At 34.4% G+C, this 21,253-nt stretch overlaps 1 protein-coding gene across 2 annotated transcripts in view; it reads right to left on the bottom strand.

Moving 5' to 3' along the window:
- MAN1A2 (mannosidase alpha class 1A member 2) overlaps positions 1-21,253 on the bottom strand; it is a 166,654-nt gene that overhangs the window by 3,929 nt on the left and 141,472 nt on the right. For both annotated transcript variants that reach the window (XM_025397250.1, XM_025397256.1), the window contains exon 12: positions 19,930-20,045. In XM_025397250.1, coding sequence (XP_025253035.1) covers positions 19,930-20,045 — 116 coding nt within the window. The remainder of the gene's footprint in view (positions 1-19,929; positions 20,046-21,253) is intronic.

Here is a 21,253-nt window from a genome sequence, read left to right as displayed (position 1 = left end):
AATGAGCTTCAGTTAGAATTCAACAAGAACATGAAGTGAGCTCACTTATAATGGCAGAGAAAACCAGCAACCTATTTTGAGCAGCTTTGATGAAAAACATCACAGAAATAAACCTCAGTCACCCAAATGATCTAAACACAAAGACAAGAGGTTTCAGAACAGTGTATAAGAAATCCAGTAAGATGAACAACTAGACCTGCTGAAATAAAACAGTTAAAAAAAAATTCCGGCCAGGCGTGGTGAAGAGGGCAGACACCTTTGTCTTGTTCCTAATCTTAAGAGTAACACATTCAATTTTTCAATATGATGTTAGCTGTAAGTTTTTCATATATGCCCTTATCAGGTTAAGAAGTTTCCTTCTATTCCTAGTTTGCTGAGAGTTTTTATCAGAAATGGGTGTTGGATTTTGCCAAAGACTTTTTCTGTGTCTACTGAGGTGGTCTTTTTTAGTTCATTGATTGATTTTCAAACGTTAAATCAACTCTCCACACCTGGGATATACCCATTTAGTCATAACGTATTATCTATTTAATTTGTTGTTTGATTTGTCAAAATCTTGTTTAGTTCTATCTATGTTCAGAAGGAATATTTGTTCTGATGAGGACTCTGCTGTCATTCATTTTTTTTCTATAAGTTATTGGGGTACAGGTGGCATTTGGTTACATGAGCAAGTTCTTTACTGGTGATTTGAGAGATTTTGGTGCACTCATAACCTGAGCAGTACATACTGCCTCATATTTGTAGTCTTTTATCCCTCGCCACCCTCCCACTCTTCCCCCAAAGTCCCCAAAGTCCACTGCATCATTCTCATGCCTTTGTGTCCTCATAGCTTAGCTCCCACATATCAGTGAGAACATACGATGTTTGGTTTTTCCATTCCTGATTTACTTCACCTAAAATAATAGTTTCCAATCTCATCCAGGTCACTGCAAATGCTGTTAATTGGTTCCTTTTTATAGCTGAGTAGTATTCCATCATATAAATATACCACAGTTTCTTTATTCATTCATTGATTAATGGGCATTTGGGTTGGTTCCATGATTTTGCAACTGTGAACTGTGCTGCTATAAACATGCGTGTACAAGTATCTTTTTTGTATAAAGATTTCTTTTCCTCTGGGTAGATACCCACTATGGGATTGCTGGATCAAATGGTAGTTCTACTTTTAGAAGTTAAAAGATAGTTCTTTAAGGAATCTCCACACTGTTTTCCATAGTGGTTGTGCTAGTTTATATTCCCACCAGTAGTGCAGAAGTGTTCCCTGATCACTGCATCCACGCCCACATATAGTATTTTTTGATTTTTTTGATTATGGCCATTCTTGCAGGTGTAAGGTGGTAGCACAATGTGGTTTTGATTTGTATTTCCCTGATCATTAGTGATGTTGAGCATTTTTTCATGTTTGTGGGCCACTTGTACATCTTCTTCTGAGAACTGTATATTCATGTCCTTAGCCCATTTGCTGATGAAATTGTTTCTTACTGATTTGAGTTTGGTGCAGATTCTGGATATTAGTCCTCTGTCAGATGTATAGATTGTTAAGATTTTGTCCCGCTCTATGGGTTGTCTGTCTACTCTGCTGGCTGTTCCTTTTGCCATGCAAAAGCTCTTTAGTTTAATTAAGTCCCAGCTATTTATATTTGTTTTTGTTGCATTAGCTTTTGGGTTCTTGGTCATGAAATCCTTGCCTAAGTCAATGTCTAGAAGGGTTTTTCCAATGTTATCTTCTAGAATTTTTATCGTTTCAGGTGTGAAAGTCCTTAATCCATCTTGAGTTGATTTTTGTATAAAGTGAGAGATGAGGATCCAGTTTCGTTCTTCTACATGTGGCTAGCCAATTATTACAGCACCATTTGTTGAAAAGATGTCTTTTCCCCACTTTATGTTTTTGTTTGCTTTATCAAAGATCAGTTGGCTGTAACTATTTGGCTTTATTTCTGGTCTGTTCTGTTCCATTGGTCTATGTGCCTATTTTTATACCAGTACCATGCTGTTTTGGTGACTATGGCCTGAGGTATAGTCTGAAAGCAGGTAGTGTGATGCCTCCAGATTTGTTATTTTTGCTTAGTCTTGCTTTGGCTATGTGGGCTCTTTTTTGGTTCCATATCAATTTTAGGATGTTTTTTCTAGTTCTGTGAAGAATGATGGTGGTATTTTAATGGGAATTGCATTGAATTTGTAGATTGCTTTTGGCAGTATGGTCATTTTCACAATATTCATTATACCCATCCATGAGCATGGGATATGTTTCCATCTGTTTGGGTTGTCTATGACTTCTCTCAGCATGTTTTGTAGTTTTCCTTGTAAAAGTCTTTTGCCTCCTTGGTTAGGTATATTCCTAAGTGTTTTATTTTATTTCATTTTTTGCAGCTATTGTAAAGGGGGCTGAGTTCTTGATTTGATTCTCCACTTGGTCACTGTTGTTGTATAGAAGAGCTACTGATTTGTGTACATTAATTTTGTATCTGGAAACTTTGCTGAATTATTTTATCAGTTCTAGGAGCTTTTTCTGGAGGAGTCTTTAGGGTTTTCAAGGTAAATGATCATATCAGCAAACAGTGACAGTTTGACTTCCTCTTTATCGATTTATATGCCCTTTCTTCCTCTTGTCTGATTGCTCTGGCTAAGACTTCCAGAACTATGTTGAAGAGGAGTGGTGAGAGTGGGCACCCTTGTCTTGTTCCAGTTCTCAGAGGGAATGCTTTTCAACTTTTCCCCATTCAGTATTATGTTTGCTGTGGGTTTGTCACAGACGGCTTTTATTACATTGAGGTATGTCCCTTGTATGCCGATTTTGCTGAGAGTTTTAATCATAAAGGGATGCTGGATTTTGCCAAATGCTGAATCTACTGAGATGATCATGTGATTTTTAGTTCTGTTTACGTAGGGTATCACATTTATTGACTTGCATATGTTAAACCATCCCTGCATCCCTTGTATGAAACCCACTTGATCATGACGGATTATCTTTCTGATATGTTGTTGGATTCCGTTAGCTAGTATTTTGTAAAGGATTTTGGCATCTAGGTTCATCAAGAATATCAGTCTGTAGTTTTCTTTTTTGGATATGTCCTTTCCTGGTTTTGCTATTAGGGTGATGCTGGCTTCATAGAATGAATTAGGGAGGGTTACTTCCTCCTCTACGATAGTGTCAAAGGATTGGTACCAATTCTTCTTTGAATGTCTGATATAATTCTGCTGTGAATCCATCTGTTCCTGGACTTCTTTTTGTTGGTAATTTTAAAATTACCATTGCAATCTCGCTGCTTCACTATTGGTCTGTTCAGGGTATCTAATTCTTCCTGATTTAAGCTAGGAGGGTTGTATTTTTCCATGAATTTATCCACCTCTTTTAGGTTTTCTAGTTTATGTGTAAAGGTGTTCATAGCAGCCTTGAATGATGTTTTGTATTTCAGTGGTGTCAGTTGAAATATCTCCTGTTTTGTTTCTTAATGAGATTAACTGAATTTTCTTTCTTTTCTTGGTTAATCTTGTTAACAGTCTATCAATTTTATCTTCTTAAAGAACCAGCTTTTTGTTTCATTCATCTTTTGCATTTTTTTTTTTTTTGTTTTTGTTTCAATTTCATTTAGTTCTGCTCTGATCTTGGTTATTTCCTTTCTTCTGCTAGGTTTGGGTTTGGTTTGTTCTTGTTTCTCTAGTTCTTTGAGGTGTGATCTTAGAATGTCAGTTAGCGCTCTTTCGGTCTTTCTGATGTAGGCATTTAGGGCTGTGAACTTTCCTTTTAGCACTGCCTTTGCTGTATCCCAGAGGTTTTGATAGGCTGTGTCATTACTGTCGTTCAATTTGAAGAATTTTTAAATTTCCATCTTGATTTCGTTTTTGACTCAATGCTCATTCAGGAGCAGGTTATTTAATTTCTATGTATTTGCATGGTTTTGAAGGTTCCTTTTGGAGTTGCTTTCCAGTTGAATTCCACTGTGGTCTGAGAGAAGGCTTGATATAATTTCAAATTTCTTAAACTTATTAAGGCTCGTTTTATGGCTTATCATATGGTCCATCTTGGAGAAAGTTCCACGTGCTGTTGAATAGAATGTGTATTCTGCAGTTGTTGGATGGAATGTTCTGTATATATCTGTTAAGTCTATTTATTCCAGGGTATAGCTTAAATCCATTGTTTCTTTGTTGACCTTCTGTCTTGCTGACCTGTCTAGTGCTGTCAGTGGACTATTGAAGTCCCCTGTTATTGTTGTGTTGCTGTCTATCTGATTTCTTAGGTCTATCAGTAATTGTTTTATAAGTTTGGGAGCTCCAGTGTTAGGTGCATATATGTTTAGGACTGTGATATTTTCCTGTTGGACAAGACCTTTTATCATTATATAATGTCCCTCTGTCTCTTTTGACTGCTGTTGTTTTAAAGTTTAAAGTAACCATCATTCTTCTTAAAAATTTTTTCTTTACTTTTTTTTTTAATCAATTTTACTTTCTTCTGCTAATATTTTTACAGAATGGTTTCACCTCATAAAAGATGTGGGCCATCCAAAACATTTCATCATAAAAGAAAACATATACTACATCCCTTTCTGCTACCATGTTTCTATTAGTGAATATGTACTTATAAAAGGGATTTGAACAGTGATTTTCCAAGAATAATGTGAAAAGTAAAAATAGTTTTATCTTTTCTCCAGTATTCATTGCCAAAGTATATGTGCTGCTAAATAACAAGTTTTCTTTTATTCTTAGATAGTTCATATTGGCACTTTTTGGGTTTTTTAAAATTATGCATTTTCACTGGGTAATCAGATGGGCTTCTTTATAATAGGTTTTTGTCATGTTTTATAGTAAACTCTTGCTTTTTCAGAATTTGAAGTCAATCTTCAGCAGCAAATATTTTTATTTTTATGAAATTCATGAGCTGTCATGATATAAAGATCCTCTGCAAAATTACTTTAAGTCTTTCAATTTCCTATATTGAAGGTTTAAAATTTTGTGGTTTATTCTTGTTGCCATTTTTATATTTGCTCCTTTTTACCTAATTTGTCTTTCTCCTCTGGTTGCTTTAAGTATTTTTTTTTCTTTACCCCTGGTTTTGATCAATTTGATTATGATGTGTCTTGGTGAAGTTTTCTTCATTCATGTTTCTTGTGCTTGGAGTTTGTTTAGCTTCTTGGATCTGTGGGTGTATAGTTTACATCAAGTTTGGAAAGATTTTTGCCATTATTTCTTTTAAAACAGGGTTTTTTTGGGGTCCACCTTCTTGTGTCTTCTTTGGAGATTCTAATTTCATGTATTTTATGCCACTGTAAGTTGTCTCATAGTTCACTGATATCTATTTTTATAAGATTCTTATTTTTTGCTCTTGTTTTATTTTGGATAGTTTCATTGCTAAGTCTTCAAGTTCACTGATTTTTACTTCTGCAATGTCTAACATGCTAATAATCTCATCTGGTATATTTTTCAACTCAAACATTACAGTTTTCGTTTAGAGAAGTTTGATTTGGGTTTTTGTATCTTCTAGGTCTTTACTTAACTTTTTGAATAGAGGGAACATAGTTATCATAAATATTTTAATTGTCATTGTCTACTAATTCTAACATCTTTATCAGTTCTAAGTTGGTTTTATTTTCATTATTATTGATCACATAGTACTGCCTCTTGGTAAACTTTGACTAGATGCTAGACATTATGGATTTTACATTGTTACGTGGTAGTTATTTTGATATTCCTTTATATAAATCTTCAGTTTTGTTCAGGGATGTAGTTATATCACTTAGAAACAGTTTGATCCTTTCAGGTCTTGCTTTCATTATTTGCTACATAGGTCCAAAGCAGCTGGTTATTCCCCACTATTCAGGCAGAACCTTCCTGAGTACTCGCTCTACCCAGTGCCACTTGAATTATGAATTTTTTCAGTCTGGCTGCTAGTAACAGGCACTGTTCCTGCAACCCTACATGGCCCTATGTGAGTGCCAGAAACTGCTGCCTTTAATCTTCTAGGATGATTATTTCCCTTACCTCAGGTAGGTTCTTCACATGCATGTGATGATCAGCACTCTGCTGAATGCTCCAGTGGGTTCCCCTGGTTAATTCTCTCTGCAGCTCTCTCCTCTCTGGTACTGTCCTGTGAATTCTAGCTATCTTAGTTTCCCCACACTCACAGCTTCATCTCCTTAGGGAGTGCGCTGGGCTTTGTCTCAAGTCCCCTCCCTGTACCATGTCCTGGGAACTCTATCAAGACCATCAGCTGGGGCAATCACAGGGCTCACTTCATTTGTTTCCTATCTCTCAGAGATTACTGTCCTTCCTTGCCTCCTGTCTGGTGTTTCAAAACCATTGTATCATATATATTTTGTCATTTATTTCAGGCAGAAGGTTAAATCTGGTTCCATCTTTAGAGAAAGCAGAAGTTCCACTCATCCATTTTGAAAGACTGTGTCAAACAATTTGCTGAATGACATGTAATTATGTTCATGGAATCCCCTACCCTCATGTCTATTATTAATCCAACCCAAAAAGAACATTAGATGGTCCAGCAAGAACTTGCTTTTAGAAATCCTTTCTGATTCTTCATGATGACTAGTTCCTTTCTGTCTTCATACCATGACTTCCTAGAATTTTGTGAAAATGGACATTAAATACATCTATATTTTCTTCAGTACAACTGCATTTGTAGCAGTAATTTAACAAGTTACTTTTCTTTCTTTGGGGTTCTAGTTTCATCTTAGCCATAATTGTTTACCTGGAATATAATTTGTTATTTTAAATTACTGCAAGAATCCAAATAAATTATATACCAAGGTACTATTTCAAATGCGATTTTGCAATCAATATTAACATTTTAGGAATAATGGAGGGAAACAGTGGGATAGGAGAAAGATAATTTTAAAGAAGGGAAAAGTTGGACTGAAGGGGTTAGAGGAGAGGAGGTTAGAGTTAAAGTATGAGTGCTTTGCATTTTATCTTATAATTCCCTTTTTAGCATGCCATTGCTTTCCTTATTTTTTTTTATTGTGGTAATAAACACATGACATAAAGTTTACAATCTTAACCATTTTTCAGCATATAGTTCAGTAGTGTTAAGTATATTCACACTGTTCTTTGCAAAACTAAAACTAATTTCCATCCCCCTCCCCAAGTCCCTGGTAACCACCATTCTACTATGCTTCCATAAATGTGACTACTTTAGGGACCTCATAGAAGTGGAATCACCCCATATTTGTCTGACTTATTTCACTTAGCATAATGTCCTCAAGGGTCATCCATGCTGCTTCCCTGATTTTGATTCTAGAACTCTATTTCCTACTACTTCTCCTAGTGAATGTACTGTAGTCGGTCTAGTTTCTTTAGCGTTTTTTAAAGGTATTTTTTCAGGCTGAATCCTTCTTTTCACAAAGCTACTTTCTGTTTTACCTCACCTATTAACATCTTACTAATTCAGCATCATTTTAGTCTTTCTTCATGACTACTCTAGCCTGCACCAAAATTTCCTTCTCTGAATTTCTAAAACATTTATTTTCTATTTAGCACCAAATACAGTTGTCCCTCAGTATCTATGGGAGATTGGTTCCAGAACCTCTCGCAGATACAAAAATCCTTGAATGCTCAAATTCTTGATATCAAATGGTATCATATATTCATATAACCAATGCATATGCTGCCATACACTTTACATCTATGTAAATAGTTGCTATATTATATTGCCTAGGGAATAATGACAAGAAAAAGGTCTACACATGCTCAATACAGATGCAAGTTTTAAAAACCTGTATCTTCAATCCATGGTTGCTTGAATCCATGAACCCATGGATATGGAGGGCCAACTGCATATACTTCGTACTTTTATTAAATTTGTCCATGCCTAAAGGTAAGAGATTTCTAAACTAGACTCCAAGCTCTTTACGGGTGGAGTATATGTTTCATATACTTTAATTCTCAAATAACACAACTCTGAGAAAGTAGGTATTTAATAAGTACATATTGATTTGACTTAGCTTTTCTCCAGGAGTAAGTGAGCAGAAAACAGTAGAATAGGGGACTTGGTGTTACTCTTTTCATCCAGCTGGAAAAATAGTTCTCTCATGGTAAGAGGCTAACTTCAAGATCCAGTTACAGACAAGATAAAAGATAAACGAAAGGAAACAGTGGCTTTGTTTTTCAGTCTTCTCTAACTTTTTTTTCCCCTCATCTGAGAATCCTCACCCTCAATGATCCCACTGATTCTCTCCCTCTCCAAAATATATTTCTTAGCACTTTTGCTTAGAAATTAAAAAATTACACTACTACTGATGTTTTATGGACAAAGCCACTATCAGAGTTGTCTTTGAACTTACTTCAAAACCTTGCTCAGGGAATTTGCTTTAATAGTCTGATAGCTAGCTAACTATGCATTCATTTGCTTGTACTGAGAATAACTTCATAAGCAAATGAAGATAACAGTAGCAGTAAAAAAGAGAATTAAAACTATGAGGGGATACGACAATAACATTAGTACTAATACCTATTCTGGATAATTTACTAGTTTTCCCCTCCCTTTGGCCCCCAATATTTTATAAAACTTTCTTACTTTTTTTTGAGATGGAGTCCTGCTCTGTTGCCCAGGCTGGAGTGCAGTGGCACAATCTCGGCTCACTGCAACCTGTGCCTCCCAGGTTCAAACGATTCTCCTGTCTCAGCCTCCTAAGTAGCTGAGATTACAGCTGTGTGCCACCATGCCCGGCTAATTTTTGTATTTTTAGTAGAGACAGGTTTTCACCATGTTGGCCAGGCTGGTGTCAAACTCCTGAACTCAGGTGATCTACCCGCCTCAGCCTCCCAAACTGCTGGGATTACAGGCATGAGCCACCATGCCCAGCCTGTAAAACTTTCAAACACAGAAATGTTGAAAGAATTTTACAGTGAAGTGCACATATACTTACCTCCCAGAGGTAAATTGGTATCACACATTGGTATCACAAATCTATTACTCTATTCATTTACTACTAGCTTTCTTTACAATACGACAATACATTCCTTTAGAAAAAGTAGCTAAGTTAGCAAACCAAACTAAGAATCAAGAATAACTTGCTTACTAAAATTGTCTGCAAAGGAAGAACTAGAAGACAATGACATTTTTTAAAAACCAGGACAAACTTAGGGCAATAAACTGCAGGCAACAATATTTACCTGAGTTTTGAGAGAAAAATTGTTGCCACAAATTTTAGCTCCTATGTTTCTGATTTTCGAAGCACTAGATTAAAAACATTTAGAATTTTAATAAATAGCAAATTATTTTATAATATTTATTTATTTAATAACAGCAAATTAGATGAAATTACTTTTAACGGATGAATTTGAAAATTACTGGAAAGAAAAAATTAAGAGCAAGATTAAGTGTAGTCAAATGGTAAACAATTCTTTTTTTCTGATTCCTTTCAAAAACATATGATTAATGGACCATCAAAAAGTGAATGGACAAATAAAATGTGGTATATCCAAACAAGAGCATAATACTCATTAATACAAAGGAATGAACTATTGATAAATGCAACATGGATTAACCTAAAAAGCAGTATGCAATAAAAGCCAGACATAAATGTTATTGTGGTAAAAGCCACGTAACAAAATATTTACCAACCATTTTAAAGTGTACAGTCCAGTAGTGTTGAGTATATTCACATTGTTCACTTTGTAAAACTCAAACTCTATACCCCTTAAACAATGATTATCCTTTACCTCTTCCCTAATACTGCATGAATCAAATTATATTAAATTCTACAAGCAGCAACCTATAGTGACAGAAAGTAGGTAAGAATTTGGGGGTGGGTAGAACTGACTGCCAAATTAGAATGGAAATGTTCCATGTATCAACTAAAGCTGACGTTTACCCAGGCTTAAACATTTGCCAAAATGCAATAAACTGTACACTTAAGATATTTCAATAAAGCTGATTTTAAAAGTTTTTAAAAAAAGACTAATGAACAAGGATGGAAAAGGATAGCCTTATTGTGTGTTACTGCTACATAAGTAAAATTTGGGTTGTAGCTCCCTCTACTGTAGCAAAAGAAATTGGCAAAGAAATTGGCAAGCATATTTCAAAGATTAAACTTTTGAAACTGGAAAAATGCTTATATTAAATAGTACAAGTGAAATTCACTCTGTGTGTTCTTACGCGTGCACGCACATGCGTGTGTGTGTGTGTCCCAGTGCCTAATGTTTAGATTGCACTGTGACAGGACATAGGAGGCACTTAAAAATGTGAAGACCACGGTTCTCATCTTCCAGTATATCTATTTGAAGAGACTGAACTACAAAAATATAGCAGTTAAGCAAAGACTTGCCCACCTGACTTTATGCTAGGTTCTCTGCCAGTATAGTTAATTTCTTAATCCCTAATTGCCTCCATAAATGTTTTACTGGGTCACAGATATCAGTGGTTCTCAAAGTGTCATTCCCCCAGACCAGCAGGATCAGCATCACCTGGGAACTTGTTAAAAATGCAAATTCTTAGGCCTCACTCTAGACCTATTAAGCAGAAACTCTGTCCAGAGCCCAGCATACCCCGTTTTAAGAGGCTTCCAGGTGATTCTGATACATGACGATTCTCAGGTTTGAGAACCACTTTTCTAGGTTACCAACTTTGTGTAACTTCTAACAACGGTTAGTTTGTACTGTTTCTGCTTTTCTCCTTTATGTGGGCACCTGAACCTTTGACTCTCTACTGAAAACAAATCCATAGCCCTGACATCCTCAGCTTTCACATTTTTCCTTGGGTCCCTTCTTCTTGCTTTATCAATTCTTTTACTCATTATCAGCTACCTCCTAACACTAAGTGAATTCTGAGATCAAGCTCTAAGCCCCAACCAGAAAATAAAGTAGGTCTATTATTCTCTTCTCTTTCTCCCTCCTACTCTTATTATATACAAGATCTTATAACATTGCTGGGGTTTTTTAGCTGTCTCCTTTGAAATCAAATGATTCAATCCTTTATTCAGCAAACATTTAATGCTGAAATACATATTATATGTGTGGCCCTACTGTAGATACTGGGGATAAAACAATAACCCAAATATATAAAAATACTGTAAACTCTTCACGTACTTTGTATTCTAATTGGGGAATGCTTATGAAAATTATGTGCTGTGTTGGAAGACAGGTGCTATGATGAAAAGTAAAGCAGGGAAAAATAAGAGGGAGTAAGGGAACAATTTGAAATTGTATACAGGATGATCAAGTAATGCCTTAAACAGAACTGATAAAATGATATAATTAAAAACTAAAGAGTGATCAGAGTAAAGATGCAAATAGCCAACTTCTTTTCTTGCCTAACAGACTAAAAATTCATCAACAAAATCAATACCTATTTACTCAGTGCCTCATGTGCTAGGTGCTAGGGAGATCATAATAGTTAAAAGGAGAAGTCCTAACAGCTATGAAGCTTACATTCTACTGGAAGAAGATAGATTAAAAAAAAAAAAAAAAAAAACTAAGCTGAGCGTGATGACTCACACCTGTAATCCCAGCACTTTGGAGGCTAAGGCAGTAGGACTGCTTGAGCTGAGCACTTCAAGACCAACCTGGGCAACATAGCAAGACCCGCATTTCTACCAGACAAGAACAACACATACCTATGTCAGATGGGGATATGGTTTGGTTCCGTGTCCCACCCAAATCTCATCTCGAATTGTAATCCCCATAATCCCCATATGTAGAGGGAGGGACATGGTGGGAGGTGACTAGATCATGGGGGTGGTTTCCCCCATATTGTTCTTGTGATAATGAGTGAGTTCTCATGAGAGCTGATGGTTTTATAAGTGTTTGACAGTTCCTCCTTCACATGCTCTCTCTTTCCTGCCACCACGTAAGATATGTCTGCCTCCCCTTCTGCCACGATTTGTTTCCGGAGGCTTCCCCACTTATGCAGAACTGTGAGTCAATTAAACCTCTTTTCTTTATAAATTACCCAGTCTTGGGCAGTTCTTTATAGCAGTGTGAGAATGGACCAATACAGATGATGATAGTGTTACAAAGAAAAATAAAGGAGGACGAGGACAGAGAATAATGAAGTGTTCGGATAATATACATAGAGCATATTTTTACAGGCAGGCACTCAAAACAGCATAATTACAAGTTAGGGAGAGACTGAATGAAATTTTTAGGATATAAGTTCTTTTATGTCAGGATTATTCTATTATATTCACTGATATAGCCCTAGCATACAAAACAGCTGGCACACATCAGGTATTTAACAACAAACATTTGTTGGATAGATCATCTCATATATTACATGTATTGTCTATATATTTTAATCACTATTTACTTAGTAGAAAGAGCTCACATCTTGATAAAGAACAAAGAGGTGGAATTAAGGATTCCAAAAAGCACTAGTTTAAAAGGATGAGCAAACACTGAAACTTTCATTCCATTTACTTCCTGAGAATCTGATTGTTTGACTTTTCATCTATTTTCTTAACCTACAGAAAACAAGTTTTAAGTGATTTACTCTGTTGTCTAAGATTTACTTAAAACAAAAGGTTTGTTCATTCAAATCTTACTACACACTATCAGGTACTGCCTAAATGTTTCCATACTTCTCAGAATACCCATCTGATTTTAACCATTTCTAATTAGTTAATTTTCTAAAACTCTCTGAGTTTTCTGAAGAGTTAGCTCTCTCAGCGTATTTTGCTTAATTATGTTATATCAAATGCACATGCCATTGCCCTAGCCATCCATTTTACTTCTAGGAATCTAACTAACATTTATCTTCACACAGGGAGCAGAGATATAAGTAAAAAGATATTCACTGCAGCACTGTTTATAAGAGCAAAAAAACAGAACCAACCTCTATATCTAACAATAGGGTATTGATCGAACAAATTATAAAACATTCCTCAGTGGATTTATATATGCCAATATGGAAACCTTTCCTAGATAAAAAGATGAAAATGCAAGTTTCAGAATAACAGGTATATATAATCTTACATATGGAGAAAAAAGGGTAAAGGATATATATTATATATATTTTTATATGTTTGCATATACCCAGAAAATTTCCAGAAGGCTGTATCAAGAACTATTTAATAAGTATTCTCTTTGGGAAGTGAGACTGGATATGAGGCACAAAGAAACTTATTATTATTATTTTTTTGGTCATTTCTTCAGTTCTATACTATTTAACTCATTTTGCAATATCCACATACTATTTTTATAATTCAAAAAAAGCACTATTAAAAACAACCTGATTTTTTAGGAGCTACACACTGTAATAGAGCTACACATTGTAGTGTCTACACAACTGATTTTAATATGACAAGTGCTATGCTGTTATGTATATACAGCTCTACAAACATGTTGATTGCATGCATGCTTGTTCTAACTCAAAACCCTAAACTAAAGCACTGAGGATATTAATATTTCATATAGACTATCAGGACAAATGAAGTACTGATAATACACACTTAAGGATATTTTCAGAATATATTTCCAAGTGGGGGCGCGGGCCACGGGTAGACCCTGCTTCCTTAATAACAACAACGAAAAAGAATATACTTCCAGTGTACTCTCACTTAGAGTGTTTGAAAGTGACTAGATTCTTACATCCTTGCCAACACCAGAACACAAACTTTTAAATCTTAAGCAGCGTGATAGTAAATAAAACATAGTATCTGATCTATTATTTCATTCATTTCTTACAAGTGGATCAAGCATTCTTCACGTGTTTATAGCCATTTCTTTTCTAAGAACTGCTACTACCTTTTTTAGTAGGCTTAGTATTTTTTCTTAATTTCTAATTTTAAGAAATGTTTTCCCAGTGTGCCATCTGTCTTTTACTTTATTTAGTGCTCTTTTTTTTGTACAGATGTTTTTATCTTTATGTAATTAAATTTTCAATCTTTTCTTTAATGATTTCTGGGTTTTGAATCATCCCATCTTCATCCCCAGGGTTGGAAAAAATTTCCAATTGTTTCATGATTTTATTTCTCTTTTTAATATTTAAAGTTTTGCTCTACAGAAAATTAGTTTTGGTACTTAGCAGGGATCCAGCCTTCCTATTATTTTCAAAATAGAGTATGTTTAAAGATGTTTTTAAATATTTACAGAGGCAAAAACAAAAAGTATTTTAAAAACTAAAATAACTTCAATTAAGCTAAATTACAGTTCACATTTTGATATTGTTGAAATACTATTACCATGTTCATCTATGTGTTACATATGCACATGTGGACTTAATAGCCCACTTAATATTATACTGTGAAAAGTCTATAAAAATGCAATTGTTTTGGCTTCGTGATACTATTGTGGATGTGCCATAATTTATTTAACCATTCAGCTATTATTGAACAAATAATGACTCTTATTTTTATAACAGCAATAAACATCTTTGTACATGAGTCTTTGTTCATAACTCTGGTTATTTAAGATTATTGACATATTCTTATATAGCTTTCCAGAATTTTACTACTATATTCAAAGTCTGAATTTCAAGAGATAGGGAAGGAAAAAGCACACAAGCAAGAGACACAGACATAATTTCTGCCCCAGAGACTTTGATACCAGTGAAAGCAGACATACTGTGGTGATAAATTTGATCTTAATTTTATGCTATTTCTCTTTCCTTTAATAACAAATTTGTTAAGAAGACTATGTTTCCAACTATCCTGTGATTTCTGAGCTGCCTAATGCCTAATATATATGAACTCAGAAAAAAATGGTTGAAATGTATCCTTAAAATGTATACTTCTCTCAGTTGATCAGATCTTCAAATAAATGTGAAACAGAATTGAGGTAAGATGTAATGAAAATCTAATTCAATTAAAGATCTAGGTGAATGGGTGTAGACACTAAGGTACATACATAAAATAATACATTCCTTCAAAGTTTTTGATAAGAGGCTTATGACAGTAAATGGTATAAAGTGATAGAACTATAGAGAATCCATGTGGGAGACATTCATTAAACAATTCAAGTGCCGCTGCTAGAGAACTGCTCCTAGGAGTCTTGGTGTTCTATCTGCTACTTTCCTCGCAATTCTTTCAGCTTAAGAGACTTTTGACCAACTGCTATTTCACGGAAACTAATGAATAAGACAGTCCTTGGAGGGACAAAAGCCATTATCAAAGAGCATACTTCTCTTTCTTGCAGCTGAAGAGAGGGGGCAGTAATACCATTTAGCTCTTCTTACAAAACAATCAAGACTCCAACCAAGTGTCTTTAAACAAGTTCATATGTTAACTAAAAGCTATTCATGGCTTTTCCTTTCTTGCACGACTCCTCCCGTTATTTAAAAAGCAAGCTGACTTGTATTTATTAGTGATAATGCACCTAAAATCTTCACCAACTGTCTAAATCTCATCTCAAAATATTCAGATATAAACAGTCTATAAATTTAATCTTGAAGAAATTTCTCTAGAGCCTCTGTCCTCCTCAAACTCAATATATCATTCCCTTAATCTTCCTTTCACTTCTTCCCTGTATTCGTGTCTTTTTTGGTTTATATCCAGTTTTCATGGAGCATACCCTCCAAAAACTTACTGAGAAAGAGGATTGGAAGTGGATTTTTGATACCTTATGTGGCTAAAAACCCAGAATTCTAAGTTGGAATTAATTTTCTCTCATGAGTCAACTGCTCCAATGCTTCTAGCTTTCATGACTGTTCTTGAGAAGTTTGAAGCCACCCTGAATCCGTATCAATGAGACTTTATTCTACTCTCTCTCCCTGTGGAAGCTGAGATCTTTCCTTTACCCCAGGGGTTTTGAAATTCAACGTGCTGTGCCTTGGTGTGGGTCTGTTTTCATCTTCTATGCTGGGATCTTGATGGTTTCCTTCAAGCTGGAAACATACCCTTCTATTTTTGGATATTTTCTTAAATTACCTTGTTATATTCATATTTTAAACTTTAAAAGTCAAAGTATAACATACATATACAAACATGCCGATCTTACATGTTATAGTTCAATAAACATTTCTAAGTTAATACTGTTTATTAATATTTAAAAGGCACTGACATGCTGATTAGAAACTGTAGTCAGGTTGGCACTGGAAACTTTAATATTAACTCTGATTCTTCCTTCTTACTGAATCTCCTTATATAAAATCAGATATTCAGGTTTGTCAAGTCTACCTTTAGAGCTCTCATCTCATTCTTAATATGCCATGGTCTACCTTACAGCTATTCCCCTGCATACCAATTCTGCCTTCAAGTCTGGTTCAAATGCTACTACTTCCAGGAAATCTTCCCTTGTTTTCCAGGTTAAGCAAACTCTCTTCTCTAAGACTTCTGCATTTTGTTAATATTTCTCTTATACACTTAATGTATTTAAAATTTGTTGTATATATTGCATGTGTTTTATTTCCTGTACTAGAGTATAAGAGTTTTTGAACCTTTGAAGGAATCTATCTCTGACCTTCCTTATTACATAGGTTTTGTTATGCCATCAGTATATATGCTAGATAAATATTAATAAATGAAGTAAGGACTATTAAGGGAAACAAAAAAAAGTAGGAGACATGGCCTCTTCTGGGGAAAAAGCTATAGCAATAACTAATCCATAGTATAGCACCTATGACAACATGTAAAAGGTAAAATGACCCTCAACTTAGGTCAAGAATACAGGCTTTTTCATTTAACTTTGCCACTGCCGTGACAATCAGTTTCCATCTCTGGTAGCTAAAACACATTGATTGTTGCCTTTTAATGAATTCCCAATAAATTCCCACCATTTGGTAGAATATACAATCTTAAATTGACAGCTTCTGACAAAGCCTATTTAAATTAACTGATCTTTGAGAAATATTTAAGGGATCATACTTATCTTCATTCCTCTATAAAGTTTTACGCTCTATTTTTACAATAAGACTACAGCTACATTAATTTACATCTTCACAGAAATGACTTTATTCAATTGTATTTTTACATCAGTTTTTATAAAGAGTAAATCAGATTGAGTGTTTTTGTATCTTCTCTAAGATCACTGTTTCAAACAAAATAAATATTTTCAAAATATTTACCATTACCATTATGTATTAGGTCGAACTGTATTAAATTGCCAATATTCAAATTACCCTTTTTAAAAGGGTAATTTCATATGGTTCACTTAATAGCTCAGTATTTTCAGAGTTATCCAATTTAAGTCATTTTATAATTTAGCAACATAAAAAATTCTGTCTCATTTGTCAAAGTAATATGCTCCCTCAACTCCCAAAAATGATAATGACACTGCGCAGAATGATTCCTTTTTGCTTTTGCTGCCAGGAAGTACAATGCTGAACGTACTGCTCAACTGTGACAATTTTCTTAGCCTAGGTGATGTTATAATTATTTGTATGTTTCTTTTTGTTTGACCTTTTTCACTTTTATTGCTCTAAATGTATGTTTTTTTAAAGGCAAAAATTGTAGCAAACATCTATCTATCTATCTATCTATCTATCTATCTATCTATCTATCTATCTATCTATCTATCTATCTATCTATCTATCTATCTGACTGGTTACCTAGCGTACTGTTGTGTTGAGAAGAATTCTGCCTGAACTTGGCAAGGAAAAGTACCAAGATTAACTGGTGATATTCCATATAGGTACTCAAAGGGGATGAGGCAGCAAACCATCTATTTCCAGCCCTATGCCGTGTACTAAAGTGCTAAAGTTTGTAGTGATGAGAGATTTGAGAATTAATTATGAAAGCCAGTCTGCAAGAGGTGAAATATGAACTGAAATTAGAAATGAGAGGCATTAATTGATAGAAAGGATAAAGGCATTCCTGCCAGAAGCAATTAAATATAAAATAGACAAATGCAACAGAACAAACTTTATATATATGTAAATATTTGAATGTACATTAGGTTGGTTTAAGAATAGAATCTAGGATTAAAAGAATATTCACACAGTCTCAAAATTATCACTCCACAGATAGGTTATTAATTACAAAAAGAAAAAAGATTGTTTACATGACAATAATCAAGTATAACCTATACTCAAACCTAAACTCACCAATAATGGGCTAAACTGCTATGTGTCTCTTTAAGGGATGCAATGATAAGAACACAGATCAATATAATATTCATGCTGAAAATGTTTAACCTAAATCTGATCATGAGAAACAATTAGAAAAAAAATCTAAAATGGGGAACATTCCTCAAAGCAACTAGCCTGAATACTTTAAAAATGTCAATTTCATAAAAGATAAAAGAAAAACAGGAAAACTGCACTGAAGGAGACTAAAGAGACATGACAACCAAAAGTAACAAATGATCCCATACTGGATCCTGAATTGGCATTAAACAAAAAAAAAGTACATTACTGGAACAATTGGAGAAATTTGAAAATGGGACTACATATTAGACAATAATATTATGTGAATATTAAGGTTCATGAGTGTGAGAACTAAATGGTGATTATGTAAGATAATGACCTTTTCTTGAAAGTTACTGCTGAAATATCATAATGCTGGTCACTATCAACTTGTCCAGCAAAATGAAAAGCTATTAAAAAAAAAAAAAAAGTAAAACTATGTGTATATGTGAGTGTATGCAGAAAGAAAGAGAAGGAAATGTGGCAAAACTAGGTGAAAAGACACAAATAATCATTAACCTATCTTACAGTTTTTCTAAAGTTAAAAAAGAAAAAACTAAAACAGGAGATACTACATAATCTGGGCCAAATTCCATAGTTTACAGACATGTAAACCAAAACCAAAGAAATTTTATTTTGACATGTTCATTCAGCTAGATGTAGCTAGTGTACAACTAAAGTTCCTGTCGCTTTATTTTCTAGTCCAGTGCTCTTTCAACTTATACAGTCTCAAGCCTAATTACACAGGATAAGTCAGAATAAGAAACATCTAGATATAGGAAACTGAGTACCAGGCAGATGTTCTAAACCATCCCAGAAGTAATAAGGGGCTGGATTAGGGTCAACTGTAGAAATGGAAAGGAGGAAGCAAAATAAAAAAAAACGTAACAGAAAGAAGCATAAAGAACTGGTGATATATTAAAAGGAGGAAGCAGAAATGATTCTATAATGTATAAGCTAAAAAGACAGGAAAACAACAGTACTAGGGGTAATAAAAGAAAAATTAGAATAAGATAGCATTTAGGATAGACATTTAGAAACTTAGTTCGATACAGGTACATTTTAATTGTAATATATGAGAATGTAAACTACAAGTATACTAGAATGTAAAATCCAGAAGGCAGGAATTTTTGTCCTGCTTGCCTATTGAAACATCCTCAAGTGTCTTGAACAGTGCCTGGTAATACACATTTGTTGAAAAAATAAAATGTTTACAAGGCTTTCATGTACAGATATGCAAGAAATACAAATAAGAAATTTAAGAGAGAGTACAAAGAGATATTTATTTGGTCAGTCTTCAGGGAAGTGGACATATTTACAGCCTCCATCTTTTCCAGGTCTGCTTACAGAGAGCTCTACCTGGGGTTTTGAGTATAAGACCAAAATAAAGTTGTCTACTCTTTTCCATTGTTCCTTTTATGTGTATCTTTACAGTAAACCTCATCGGGAGGATAAGTGGCTATGATCATTTAGTACCATCAAAACTGCATGATTATTCCTAACAGATTTCATTAGCTACAGTAGGGAGCTCAGGTATGATCCCAGGACCAGCATTATCAGTAACACGTGGAAGCTTGTTAGACACGCAAATTTTTAGGCTAAACTCCAGATCTGTTGAAACTTTGTGGGTGTGGACCTAGTTACCTGTGTATTAAGAAGACTTCCAGGTGATTTTAATGTACATTAAAGAACAAGGAACAAAAAATTTTAACAGGTACTAAGTACTTTTTGGATAAAATACCTACCTTACAGTCTAAGTCATTCTTCTTGAGATGTAGCTGAAAAGTTTACACACCCAATTACATAAAAAGATATTTACAATAAAATTTAGTGTAACCTGTCACATAGTCATAATTCATCATCTAGTGATCACACAGCAAAACCAGTCTAGTATAAAAATTTTTTTAAAGCAATATACTTACTTTAATGTTTCAGCAAGAAAAAAGCTCTGCTGTACATCATCATGTGTAGGAGTAGAGGAATATACATCTTTAACTCCAGAAAATCCACCACTAACTCGGCAATACTTTTCAATGGCCTATGAAAGAGATCAGACAAAATAAGCAATTCCGCAGAATTTCAAGTTTTGAAGGACAACAAAACTCTGAAGGATAATAGTCAAAAGTTCATAAAGATTTGCATGAAAATTTGATGGCTTAAAAATAATATATTATCAAAAGGAAATATTCTCATACTGGAAAAATTAACTCATACAAGAAATAGGATATTTCCTATAGAACTTCTCTCTCTCCAAAACCCTTTAATCTTTTTAAGACATCTTATATTTTCCTAACTTAGAAATCAAATTTAGGCTATTTTTTTGAAATGAGGGGTCTGTCTGGCAAAATAAAGGTCCATTAGTTCTGACAAATCAAGATGGAGGTCAGTTTCGATTAACAATTTTTATTGCAATTTTACCACTTCCAAGGACAAACAATAATCCACAACATGCTAAAAAAGTATTACTTAGGAGCACTCTATAGTAATAGCAGTAAGAGATCATATTTACTAAATACATACTATGTGCCAGACATTGCATTATCATAATCCTATGAGTTAGCCATTACAGGTGGTACCAACTGGCAGAAAGAGCCCACCTACCATAATAATAATTACAGTATAAAGAGTTAACAATTATAAGCTATTTACTATGTGCTAAAAGCTGTTCTAAGAGCTTTAAATATAGTCACATTTGAATTTCACAACTCTATGAGGTTAACAGCCTCACTTTTCAGATGGGAAAACTGAGACAGAGTACTTTGCTCCACATTATTAACTACTGTGCTTTACTGCTTGACTGAGAGTTAAAATTCTTCCTCTTTTTGCATCTTTGGGCATGTCTAAATAAAATATACTGAATCAAATGGAATCTATTCACAACCTTATTTTTTAATTCAAAGCAACCAAACAGTCTGCTTATGCAGGTACAGCACAGTCCAGAATTCAGCCATTCATGAAAAGTGGAAAGCACATGTGGTTCTGTTTTTCTATTCTACCTAACCCCGGGTGGTCATCCAATGAAGGCATGGGTACTTAACTAATCATCGCTGTCTGCCATGGCTTGTTGTTTCTAGTCTTGCTACTTTTCTTACTCTTCTGGGCTTCTCCTTCCTATGAAAAGCTAATTAACATTAAAAAGGTGTTTATTTAATCAATCTGTTCATTTTATAGCTCCATTTTGATTACAGCTAAGTTTAAGGGGTTTGGTGCTTTTCTCTAATACATTATAAAGAAATTTTGGATACA

Source organism: Theropithecus gelada, chromosome 1 (genome assembly GCF_003255815.1).
Source record: "Theropithecus gelada isolate Dixy chromosome 1, Tgel_1.0, whole genome shotgun sequence".
NCBI lineage: Eukaryota > Metazoa > Chordata > Mammalia > Primates > Cercopithecidae > Theropithecus > Theropithecus gelada.
The sequence above is the reverse complement of the archived record's forward strand: the minus strand, read 5'-3'. Positions and strand labels throughout refer to the sequence as shown.